The 13,170-nt window shown below is 41.5% G+C and overlaps 1 protein-coding gene across 1 annotated transcript in view; it reads right to left on the bottom strand.

Moving 5' to 3' along the window:
• Positions 1-13,170, bottom strand: part of Kcnh5 (potassium voltage-gated channel subfamily H member 5) — a 305,295-nt gene that overhangs the window by 246,058 nt on the left and 46,067 nt on the right. The window contains exons 5-6 of the mRNA XM_048415940.3: positions 5,834-5,949; positions 2,359-2,751 (exon numbers count right to left, since the gene is read on the bottom strand). Coding sequence (XP_048271897.1) covers positions 2,359-2,751; positions 5,834-5,949 — 509 coding nt within the window. The remainder of the gene's footprint in view (positions 1-2,358; positions 2,752-5,833; positions 5,950-13,170) is intronic.

Genomic DNA, 13,170 nt, shown 5'->3' with positions numbered 1-13,170 from the left:
GACAACTGTTGGAAGGAAGAGGCCAGGGACTTGAAGGAGAGCAAGTACTGGCTTGTGGAAGGGTTTGTAGGGAGGAAAGGAGAAATCCTGATTAAAATACAGTCTCAAAAGTAAATAATTAACAACAACAAAAGTCGTCTCACGATCGCTTTTAATGATGGGCTTCCCTTCATATGACGTCACCGGCTAAATGCAGTTTTGGAAAAATGTGGCTTCAGGGTGACACCGCCGCAGCCCACCAAAACAGCCACCTTCAGACAACTGTGCTTAGTGGTGCATTGTCTGCTTCTAGCAGCTGGCTGCACCAAGAGTTAAAGGGTAAGCAGCCTGAGCTCCGGCTCTTGCCACTTTCTGTAGTAGCCAGCTTCAAGAGACTCTGAATTCTGAGCTTGAAAAGGTGGGAACAACCGGCTTGGCCAGACAGAGCTCAGCCCAGATCGCTGCCGCTCCACTCTAGCGTGAAAGGAGGTATGAGCAGCACACACACCTCCTCGGCCACTGTACTCACCAGCCTGGTGTTTGTGATACAGCTCTGACCTTTCAGGGTTATAACTGAAAGTGGGATCTCAGAGTAGGCTACACTGTGGTGTCTTTAGGATGAATGAGGTCAAGCATCCTTTAAAACAGCTCTGTATCGGCATACTATGATGTAACTGAGCTTGTACTCACAGATACATTTTACTATGGTGGAATGGCTTTACTTATGTTCTTTTCGATGAATTGGGTCACAGTTTTGATTTCTTATTTGACTAGGAAACACATATACACTGAAGGTGTACACATTGCTCTGACTTATACAGACGTTATGGGATAACTAAATACAGCTAATTAATACATGTCTTGCCTCTCTCCATTATCAATTTTGTGCTGAGAACAGTTACTCCCTGTTATGGTTTGGATGTTGGCCATACCCCAGAGACCCATATTTAGGGGCTTCTTTCCCAAGGTAGTACTGCGGGCCTTTAGGAAATAAGGTTTAAGGGAAAGCCCTTAAACCACGGGGAATGTGCCTTAAAATGGATTGTAAGAGCTGCCTATACTATATATACGTGTGTGTGTGTGTGTGTGTGTGTGTGTGTGTGTGTGTGTGTGTGGTGTAAGGTGTGGCCACATGTGCCACCACATGCTTCCACCAAAACTTATGAAAGACACAAAGAAATGGGGCTGCTGAATCTTATTCTTGAATTTCGAAAACTATGAACAGAATAAACTTTTGCCTCTATGTCTAATCTGTCTGGGTATCTTGTTAGAGCAATGCAAATTTGATTAGTAGACCTCCCCCCCCACCATTCTCTCATATCAACCCAATCAGTCAGCACTTTTAAAGAATATAATGTATTTTTAACGGTGCCATCATATGACACAATAGACCTCTTAAACTCAACCAAATTTAAATTCAATCAAAGAATTTCTGATTGACTGAAATTCTGAAGTCTTAGTTCACCATCTTCCCAAATACCCCAGGGCTCTGTACCATCATTCATTCTCTACTTCTGTGAGATCAACTTCATTCAACTCCACAAATGACGGATGATTTTATTAGAATGTTTATGCTTGTGTTCTAAATAGCTTAAGTTGTAATGTGCTCATGTAATAATCCATGTGGAAAATGGAAGGCTACTTATTGCCTTTTATCGCATAATTGGCATTTTCAAAGTTAATGCCTTTTAATTCTCTCCAGAAGATAATTTCAAAAGAAATAAATGTACTTTTAACAGCTTGATGATGCAGAATCTAAAATTAGAGAAATGATACCATTCATTAATTTTTCCATAAAGTGGTAGTTATGTGTACAGTATCAAAATAAGAATTCAACATTCAATTTGGGGAAAATAAGTTGTGAACTATATTTGACTCTAAATGCTGCTAGTTTGTCTTTGTGTTCTTCCTTCTCCTGTTCCTCCTCCTCCTCCTGCTCCTCCTCCTCCTGCTCCTCCTCCTCCTGCTCCTCCTCCTCCTGTTCCTCCTCCTCCTCCTGTTCCTCCTCCTCCTCCTGTTCCCCCTCCTCCTGCTCCTCCTCCTCCTGTTCCCCCTCCTCCTGCTCCTCCTCCTCCTGTTCCCCCTCCTCCTGCTCCTCCTCTAGTTCCCTCTTCCTCCTGTCTTTCTCCTATCACAACTTTCAACCATAATAATTTTTCTAGTAATTCACATTTTCAGCCAGATATCATGGGGAAAACATGGATAAAAGTTAATTTAAGAAAGTCAGCTATAATTTATGGCACATGCTTAATAAAATCAGGATGGAAAACGAAACGGGAGCACTGAAAAAGACATTTTATCATCTGTGGAATCCTTTTACTCTGTTGTTTCCAAAACATTTGCTCTGCAATACTCCAAAAACAAAAACAAAACACTTACCTCATCCACATTCTCGAAGGCATTGATGATGTCATAAGGTAAACAGGACAGCAGATCGATCACAAACCAAGTTTTCAGATAGTTCATCCTTATGAGCTTTGGGTCAGAAATGACCTCTCCTCCCGGCCCCACAAAAGTCGTGTGAAAATTTAAAACGATGTCAACCAGAAAAATCACGTCCACCACACTGTCCAGCACCAGCCAGGCTATATTGTTCTGCTTTGTTTTAAAGGAAACGTTGTAAGGAACCATGATGGCGGTGTAGAAGGTAAGAATTAAAATCACCCAATCCCAAGTAGTTTTAAAAGCACAGTAGTGTAAAATGATGTGTGGCGGCGTCTTTGGCGCTTCTTGTTTGTACTGAGGAAGGATGTCTGACCCCAGCTGAAGAACCTAGAAGGAAGAAAAAGTGCATATAAATGATGGGGACATCTCTGAAGTCAGATACGACTGTACACCCGCCGGGATGAGTCAAACCATAGACGGAGTCTAACAATTCTTGGTTTTAAGCCAATCATGCTCTATCGATTCCTCTCCCTCTTCAGAACTGTCCCAGAGCTTGCTCAAAGGACCGTGTGGGAGTCCGGCTACTCCACAAGCTGATTTGATGACTAGTCCATCTGCTCGGCTCTCCAGTACCCATCCTTGACTCACAGTACAGTGTCTCAGGTGCACCTGCCCATGCTCCAGGCAAGACTGATAAGAGCCACGTGTCTTTCATCGACTGTCCCATAGTTATTTGGTGGGTGACTGACCACCACTTGTTACACACACATTTAGCACCTTAGAAAATATACTTTTGCTTCTGATGACCTCCTCGAACCCCGGGGCCTCAGTGTTGGCAGTCTTGCTCAGCAAATGCTCCGATGTCTAATAGAGCAGTGTTAGGGATGATAGTGGCTGCTTTTCCTTTGTCTCTCTAAAACCAGAGCTTTAAAAGAACATTGTCTTTCTTGTCAGGTGCAAGCTTCATTAAGTAAATGAGACCAGACACTAAATACGGGGTTTAGCTCTCTGTGCCTTTTTAACAAATGGAAAATTATCAGCGCAAGTTTATGTGAACCTGAATTTACTCTGTTAGATCTAAAGTGAGAGAAGGAGAAAAGCAGATGACCAGCAAGAGTCAGAGGTGGCAACCGCAGCACAGGACTGAAACTGCCTGTTGGAAACTGGGAAATGTGAAACTAATGGAAGGATCCTAGCTAAAACTTCTGCCTCGTGTATTTATTTCACTAGGGTAGTGGAAGTATCAAGGAGTGTGGTAATGGGGCTTTCTTAAGTAACATTTCCGGCGGACTTTTACAACTCATGCAATCAGTGCTTCTAGGGGGAAAAGAAAAAAAAGCAGACCCACGGAGGGAGAAGTCTAAGTGATAAATGCATCAAACATTTGCATACATGAATAAACAAAGATAAGAAATAGCATACAGCTTGAAAGCTTTTCTTCTGTAATGCACACGCATACACACACGCATACACACACGCATACACACACGCATACACACACAAACACCTTTTGAAGCCTGGAATCGTATACTAAAAATATCTCATACATCGAGTTTACATAACTGGAAACTGAGTATATAAGATCTTGCTATTTTCACTATCAGAAAATGCTACTAGTGTTTCCTTTGGTTGTTTGCTACTCTTACAATTTTTTACTTGGGGCTTTTAGAACTACCTTAAGGCTATTTCACGTATTTGCCTACTTTCTCAGTGCCCCAGATATATTTTACCCCTATGGTTTTAAATTGCTTAGTAGCAGTTTATCCTAGCAGGAGTGTAAGCCCCATGTTGGGGAGGCGTGTTAGACCCAAAGAACTGCACATAATTATGGCTTCTCTCTTACCTTCCAAACACCATCAGCTCCAATTTCCCTGGAAGAAGGAGAAATGGAAAATGCTTCTCTTTGCCAGTTATATCTATACCTTTTATAGTTTGAGCTCAAGGAATAATTCCATGTGTTTTAAACCTGGCTCATGTTAGAATCTTCTGGGGAGGTTTTATAAAGTGTGGCATAGTCACACCTAAACCCTACTCCCCCAGGAATGGGTAGATTTTCTGAAAAGTCTGTATTTTTACCTTTACCAGGGGATGACAGTGTGTAGCTCACAATGGTATCTTTTTCTTCTTTTTCCATTCCCAACCTACATAGCTGGACAGGGGCTCTGCATTGCACTCCTCTATGAGGCGGTGAGTGACAGCTATGTTGCCCAGTGTTACTTTGCTTACAGTGGCGTGAGAAGAAAGTGGAGGCGGGCCCAGAAGGAAGTAGGCTTAAGAAACCTCAGCTCACAGACACAAGTTGGGCTCTTGGGCTGGGCTTGGCAAACGAACTGGACACTTGAAGCAGAAGACTAGGAAACTCCCAAGCAAGCAGTACTCCTTAAAGAGCACCCTCAGACAAGGCAGGTCCACCCGGTTGCTCCAGCTCCCAAGCCAAATCAGTTCACCTCTGCACACGGTGTAAACGGTCTCACTTAATACTATAGCCACGTCCTATTTTAGCTTAAGCTAAAAGTTATTTAGAAAAGGAAAAAAAATGCCACAGGTCTGTTAGTTATAAGCTAAGGAAAACTCCATAACTCTAAAGTTAAAAAATAGACTTTATTTCCCATCTTTTTCTGGCAGTGTAAAACAGTGGACATCTGGATTTAATGGTGTCTTTCTCTTTCTTGCTAAGTTAACTCAAAATATTTTATGAATTCCCGCTATGAACTCAGCATAATTTTGGTAGTGCTCTCTCTCTCTCTCTCTCTCTCTCTCTCTCTCTCTCTCTCTCTCTCTCTGTGTGTGTGTGTGTGTGTGTGTGTGTGTGTGTGTGTGTGTGTGTGTAAGACATTTGGGGAGGAGTGTATACCATGGCAGACATGTGGAGGCCAAAGGAAATCCGCAGAAGTCAGTTCTCTGCTTCCACCATACAGGTTCCAGAAATAGAGCTCAGGATATCAGACTTGGCAGTAGGCCTTTTTGCCTACTGAGCCATCTTGCTAGCCATAACTTTTCTATTTTTCCTGAATTCACTCCACCGAGTACCAGTACATGCTCATAACTAATCCTAGAGTCCGAAGTTTGGGTAAATGCTACAATATCTTAAAGTCTTTATCCGTTTCCTGTCCTGTGTCTTCCACTCCTTAGTAACAACCTAATTCTTATTCATCTTTACACCCTTTCATTTTCCAGAAACCCAAATACAATGGAAACCCTCAATTAATATTTTCCACACATACACAAATGAATGAGTGGATTCTCTGTCCTATTTGTTCAATTAAATCACACAGTCTCTACGCATCACCCAATAAAGCATGAACTCCATTTCCAGGCAAAACTTGGAGAGAATGAAAAGCGGTGTTTCAAATTTCTACAGTTCTATGAAGAAAACATAAATTATTGCCTACGCAATTGTGCTTATCCTGAATAATCTGGGGGAAAATGTATCAATGCCACTTCCTTGCAACGTCATTCTCATACTTACTTCAGCTAGTCGTGAGTGTTTGTGGACTGTCTCTGTCTTATTCATTGGTGTAAGCTGCTGTAGAACACTTCGGCTGTTTGTCAAAGCCCGTGTCAACCGGGCAAACTTTGTCCAACCTTCAAAAGATGAAAAGAGAGTTTTGGTTATTCATATACAAAGAATTGAAAGGGCAGCGTTTCTCAGATAGCCGGAGGATCACGGCAACCACAGACTGTCCAGAAAAACTGAAAAGTATCCATCTCATTCCTGTGTCAACACCATCATATTTGAAGTGTGGGTAAAACCTGGCACGTTCTAATATTTGTAACATTTGGGTCTTTCTCACATCTACTATGTAGTCTCTATAGTCATGGTAGATAATAGGTTAAAAAAAACAGTTGTCTGGTCCTGCTCGATTTGTATGAGTTTGTTAAGGGGAAACAGCTGCCTCCTCTCTCAGCATCCCATGCATCTGTGTGTTCCAAGTCCCTAGTTCTCACTAATGGACTGTGAGCAGAAACAACGACGCCACATCTGTATCCCTATTTCGGAAGCAAGTTGGTATCACACTTCCTACTCCTTCTATCAGCTGGATGCAAATAGCAAGTCCCTAGAGGAAGGAAAAGCCGCTGGATCGCTGTGTAGAAAGATGCCAGCCAGGGCCACTTGCTTGGGGTTATTACATGAACAAGAGATGTACTTCTCCTGTGTCAAGTCAATTTTTCCCTTATTAATAGAAAGAAATTCATAACCTTACTACATTCTTGTTGGTTGTTAGAGCGGCTGCTACTGCCCTAATGAAAACAGTTCTAATGTGTGTTGTAGACAGAGGTAGCCACCGAGGAGGAAAAGCCCAATTCCAACCGCGCCTATTATGGTTCATATCGCATGTTCCACCTTCCTTGTAGCATAACAAATGTTATTTCTCTCATTAACGATGGCAGTGATATCTAAAAAGTTGTGCTTGGAATATCTAAAAACCTAACCATGTTTTCACGAAGAGAAGTTGCTTTGGGGAGAAAGGAATGTGAATATAATGGGGAAAAAACTTTCTTCTGGGGCCTCAGCTTGACATTATTAACAACATTTATTTCAAAGAAACACCAATGAAATATGAACAAATAGAGCAAAATGAGCCATCCCATGCCCCTCTCTCAACTCTATGTCCTCTAACTAGCTCTAAAGCTCGACTCTGTTAAAGATCTCTCTAAAGCTACTTGATCATGTCTGTAGGCTTACCCACTGATAGAGTGGTCTCCAAACAACTCCTTAAAAGTGAAGCCTCCAGCTGGTTAAAAGGGATGAACCCAGAGGCATGCTGAAATCTCATCTAATTCAATAAACCCTGAAGAAGCGAGCCCTGGGCCTACAGGAAACTAAAGCCTGTCAGATCACAGAGTACAAGCAATGTTGGACATCACTGTTAGCCTTCAGACTTAGAACGACTCACATGAAATAGTCTCTTTTGTGTGTGTTCAGTGATTGCGTGAGAAGTAAGCTGACATCCATTGACAGAAAGTCCTTTTTCCTTCTTCATTAATGGGCCTTTCCCTAGTCTGGAATTTAAAATCATGTCAGGGACATTACCTGAAATCCAAGGTTCTATACAGTGTTCCAGTCTCACAATGATGCAACTAAGACACCAGAAGCTGAGCATCAACATATATAAATCAACTTGAATTCACTATCACCAACCTTGACTTCTCTTCTGGGTGCTGGACCAGCGCATTGCTCTGCTTTTGGCCAACCTCCTCGAAGGCATTCTACAGACATCTGCTCCCAGCAGGCCTAAAATTCACCTCGTTATTACCCTCTCTCCATGTTACACATCCTAAATCCTTCATACACTCTTGCTAAACTAACTGGAACCATTTCTAACCATACAAACCAGTAACTTAACACCCACTGCCCTTCTTTCACTATTACATACACACACACACATGCACACAGACCCACAAGCACACACAAGCATGTACACACACTCCAGCCTTCTAGCTTATAACTTACAAAACTTTCAAACTGAATTCCTTCCATTCTTACTTGTCAAACAATGCAGCATGTGTCACTGCCGTCAGGGGACAGCCCCCTGAGAACATATCCACACGCGGGTAAGATCCATTCTGAAACACAAATCCAATCACACTTCCCTATTTCAATCCTTCATGTCAACCTGGAGACTTCCAAGTAAACACTGTGTCCTTGGAAGAGGTCCTTCAGCTCTTACCCACAAGGATTTAAGCTACATCTATCTTCTGCCGCCTTACTGTTCTCCAACCTTACTAAATCAATAGAAAATTAATTGAAGAGCAAATTTGAAATATAATTAAATCTTCCAGAGTTCTTTTACATACTGTCATGCCCCACTCTTTTCTATATTACACTCCTCCTGCTTGCCTACAGTTCTTTCTCCCTCCCCATCTGTTTGGCTAACGACAGTTCAGACTCATGTGAAGGACTACAGCTTTATGGAAGCTTCTTTTATACACCTACACGAGGGGTGTGCCCTCATCTGGACTCCATAGTCCACACATCCTGTGACAGTAACAACATCAGTGTAAGCATGGTTTACTTTGGGTTATTAAAGTTCATCTTTTCATGGCAGCACTAAAGGCTGTAAGTAAATTAACAGACGATAGCCGACTAATCCAATCTTATTTGACACAAGAGCCCATTCACGTCTTATTACAGTGGGTCTTGGTCAGCAAGACGGGTGTAAATGATAAGGTGCTCTCAGGTGACGGTGACTATTTTGGTCACCCCTCATCAATGTACTGAAGTGTATCTGATCGTTCCTCACCTTACATCAGCTATGTGCTATAGCTGCATAGGCTATTTCTAGAAGCTTCCCAGCTCCTCTTTTCTCTTCCTGAAGGCTCACATTTCTAAGAAAAGTGATGGATCTCTGTGTATCTAAGTGGGATTAAAAGAAAAAACCATTTTCATTCTGTGTACACAGTAATGTTTGTCTGTTAAAAAATAAAATCTGGCACCAAAAGGGAAATGTGGGAGGGATATATCAAATGGATCCAGGAGAAGCACAGACCTTCAGGAGGCTGGCATTTGCTCCTCCATCACTATTCAGGGAACAAGAGGTGAAGAAGAAGAGACACAATTATGAGAGCCATTGTCACATAGTGGTAGTGCAACATTCCTTAAAAAGGGAGCAATAGTTCCTAATTTAAATACTCATAAAATCCTTCTTTAAATGTGTCTGTGAATGACTAAATATAATCTGATCAATACAATTTTTAAAGGACACTAATTTCATATTTGTAGAATAAACAATACATATAGTGAAAAAGTTAACAGGGATTCGCATATCAATACCTTATATACAATTTTAAGATGTAACAAAGGAACTGGGCTCAGCTTTCAGTGGATGTCAATACTATTCATGACATTAAGAAAGAACTCTGGAGTGAAGAAGGTAGAGAGTGCTCCTAATCTTCAGAAAGATCCTGCAGAACCACTAGCTGGGAATGAAAGGCGGAGCTCGGTGATGGGTCAGCTCTGGCATGGGGATTAACAAGCAAAGATTCACCAAGGATTCTTTCTTCCTAAAGAAACCGAAGTCCAGGGCAACTGCCAGGGAGTCATCATTTAGGATTTTCCTATCATCATGCCCCAGAAGGTGGAGGACCAAAGTTAAGTCAAAATGTGTTCCACTTTGTAAGTAAATTAGTAGAAGTGCAAGAACCCAGAGTTTACTGGCCAGAGGGACACTCTTGCTGTCCTTGACTCTAAAGCACCAATGTTAGCACTTTTCTGAAGTCTTCCATACCTCCTTACTCCCACCGCCTACCCACATACTTCACTGGAAACAAACAAAAGCCGCACGAAAGACAATAACCTGAGGTTCCCCTTCTCATCTTCCCACCAGGGTACTTCACTCTTTTCTGCTCACAGTACCTCTAAGACTGGGCACTTGCTTGTCCTTGGCAATGCATCAGCTACACTGACACATGCGCTAGATGTTTCCAGATTTTTCACTACTATAAACCACGCCACGTTGAATTTTCTAATGCCTGTTCTTTGATGCTCTGGCATTGCCACCGTTCTTAACAAGTTGAGTTGATTTGCTCTTTCCCCCACTCCTCCCCCCACCATGTTATGGACAAACTTTGAAAAAGTCAGAGACAGCCACACTGTCTAGGTCAGAGAAAGAGACTCCTCAGCAGTTCTACCGTCTCCACGGGACCGCATTTCCCCAGCTCGCCTCGACAGGAACCTAACTGGTGGGACTGATTGCTCAGCAGTCCGCTGATGTTACTTAGACAATACGATCAATACGGGGTAATGTGAACAGACAGTCGCGTATGACGAGCAGAATGTGCTTGCGCTGTAAGTTGTTCATGGCATTATGAGAACATTTGTTCTCCTAAAGGCTCGGGCTGCCAACTCCTTCTTAATAAAACATTAGTTTAGCTCTATTGGGTTGCAATTAACCTCTTTGTCATGGACTGTCTAATCTTAAAAATGAAAGGAAGTCACAGAGGCAGTTAAATCAATCTATTGGACTGCAACACAAGATTCCAATCCATAAGGAAAAAGCTTAGGTAAACAATTTTTGCTCTCAGCCAACAAGACTGCCTGGCATAATTTCTCCTATTTCTTCTGTCGTCTCCTCTCTAAAGAAATCACTGGCTTTTGCAAGTAGGTTACTTTTTTGATGCTATTTTTATTCTGGAAGAATTTTTTGTCTCATTATTGGCAAAAAGGTGTCATAACTACTTGGCAGAGGGCATTTTACACTGTAATTATCTTAGCAGTTTGGAAGTCTTTTTGAAAAATCCTGTACTGTTTCAATAGGCAGAGATTTGGATAATGATCTTTAGAACACATAACAGTATAGACCTCCAGACAGCAGTTTGCACATTATGACAAATAAAGTTTTAGATCCTATTGACTGATTATCTGAACAACACTTTCAACATCACAATGCCAGGCACGAAAGATAATAAGACGATTTCGCCCTGTGGAATTAGCATCAGGAAATTTAATTGGTTCTAGGAGCACAGCTCGATCAAGAAAGAGAGCATCCTCCTGAGGCCTATGCTTGTAGACAGAGAGTTAAGGTGCCTGTGCCTGCCACCAAATTCCCACTGCAGAAGACAAGACAGCAATGGACAATCTGGAAAACATGAGGCTTGAAGTCAGCCTGAGTGTTAGGCTTTTCAACAGCAAAGTGAAGATAATAACATTAATTTTAAATTTGGTGAAATGAGAAATAATGATCGTAGAGTACCTGGGGGGCATTGACTATCCATCGGAGTTGATAATCTTCCCTTCAGGAATTTTTGCTGTATCCCTTATGGCATAATTCAAAGGCATTGTTGATACCCTACATTACCACTTAGTTTAAGAACAGAAGCAAAATACTTCAGGATGAAATTTTGGTGAACATAGGATTTGCTCTGAGCAGAGCTTCACTCAGTCACTGCAGCCATAACTGCCACGGTCATTGCCAGAGCTGATTCAGAAACAAAGTTCAGCCCATGCTTCCAAGTCTTCCAAGTCTATGTGCAGGGTTTTGGGGGGAGAAACGACATTATAAACAGGAGATCGGTATGAATGTAAAGCAACAAATTTGCAGATCTTTGAAGGACATAGCCTTTGTCTAATCAACAGTCCTTTTCGAGATTCTTTCTCTTGTACCCAATCAAAGCTGAACTTCAGAGAGATCCAACTTTGTACCTGCTGCTCGTCTCCGTCCCTCTGACGGGACAGAAGTGGAGAACGGAAAGACGGTCGTGAACGCTAGTGAAACTCTCGACCAGGAGCCTCAGAGGACCTCCCTGCCGCCCAATGGTCCTGTGTCTCCCTCCTCTAAACCTGGCTTCATGCTCTTACCTCCTCTCACGTGTGCTTTCCCATCCTCACAGCCAGCTGATCACCAAGGACACAGGAGCACTTGGAGCCAAGCTTCTACTAACTCGCTAGTCTACCCTCCTGGAGTACTAGAGAAGGGGCCTCTAACCCCAGGAATAGTCTCAGTTCAACTTTTGGGGAAAAAAATAAAAGTAAGGTTAATAGAATAGGATAGTCCGACAGAGATAATGAAAGACTTCATCTTAAGTAACTCTGAGGCCAAAGGCTGGATCAAAGGTGAAATCACCATCTTCTTATTCAATTTGATATTGCGGTACAATAATGAGATTACATGTGCTATTTACCCAAAAGTATCATTTCTTCTTATTTGTCTTTAAAACTGGAAAAAAATACACTATTTTACCAAGCCTCTCAAAATGCTCCCTGGTTCCTATATCACTAGCTTCAAAAATATAGCAGAATGATGACTTAACGGCATAAATATTTCATGTCGTTTGAATTTTTCATGTTAAATGTACAGTTCACATGAATAATAGAAAGCAGTTTGCATGCAGCCTTCATAGCTGCATTATGCAATGCCTTTTCAGTAATCTGTTATGTAGAGGGAAGGCATGCAAGAGTTTCAGAACAAAAATTCTTCTCAAATTAGTCCGTCTTCTAGAATGGCTAGCACTAGGAAGAGATGTCTTATACCAATACTCTCCACAGGATCTTGATTTGCATACTTATTGAATTCACTGGTCAACAATCTAGTAGCCTGACTTGTCTGGGGCCAATCAAAAATAATTTATAAATATAGACAATTCAACTCGAAAGAGACCTTGTCTTACAAGCACTCTGTGGCGCATAGGGAGATGCAGAGAGATGGAGCTGGGAGAAGCATTAAGTTCAGAGATAAAAGTCAGCACATGCCCCCCAGTTCATGGCAAAATGCTGCCAACTCCCAGTTTCCATAGATACAAAATTACTAACTACCATTAAGATTTAGCAGTCAGAATGGTGGGGAAACTTTTCTTGACCAGCTTCAACTATCTCATAAAATTATAAAAAGTAAATCAGAAGAAAATAATCCTCTAATATAATTATATGTATATCTGGGTGTAAAAAAATATGATTAAAAATCCACTCAAGTTAACTGCTATTCATGTATGAAGACATTGAAATTTGTTTGAAGAGTATTTTAGGTCACCAATCACGTATCAATCATTTTATCTTTTTTTTTTTTAAATTCCTCACTCAAAGATCCAGGTCACTGATGGTCATAAGGTTTTTATAGATGGTCCTTATGAGCAAAGGACACTACCCGCTATTGCTACTCTCCTGGGGATTTTTAATCAAGAATGAGTCTTGAATTTTTTTCAGATGCTTTTTTCTTTGCCAACTGATGGGATCATGTGTTTTTCTTTGCCACCTCACTGGTAGGATGGATTGGGGGGATTGTTTTCTGACGACTGTATCCATTCAACTGTCGTGTGTAATTCTTTTTACATTTTTGTGAATTCGATTTTATGGAATATTTGATGTAAAGC

This window comes from Myodes glareolus, chromosome 11 (assembly GCF_982192425.1).
Source record: "Myodes glareolus chromosome 11, mMyoGla1.1, whole genome shotgun sequence".
Taxonomy (NCBI): domain Eukaryota; kingdom Metazoa; phylum Chordata; class Mammalia; order Rodentia; family Cricetidae; genus Myodes; species Myodes glareolus.
This window is presented reverse-complemented; position numbering and strand designations above follow the sequence as displayed.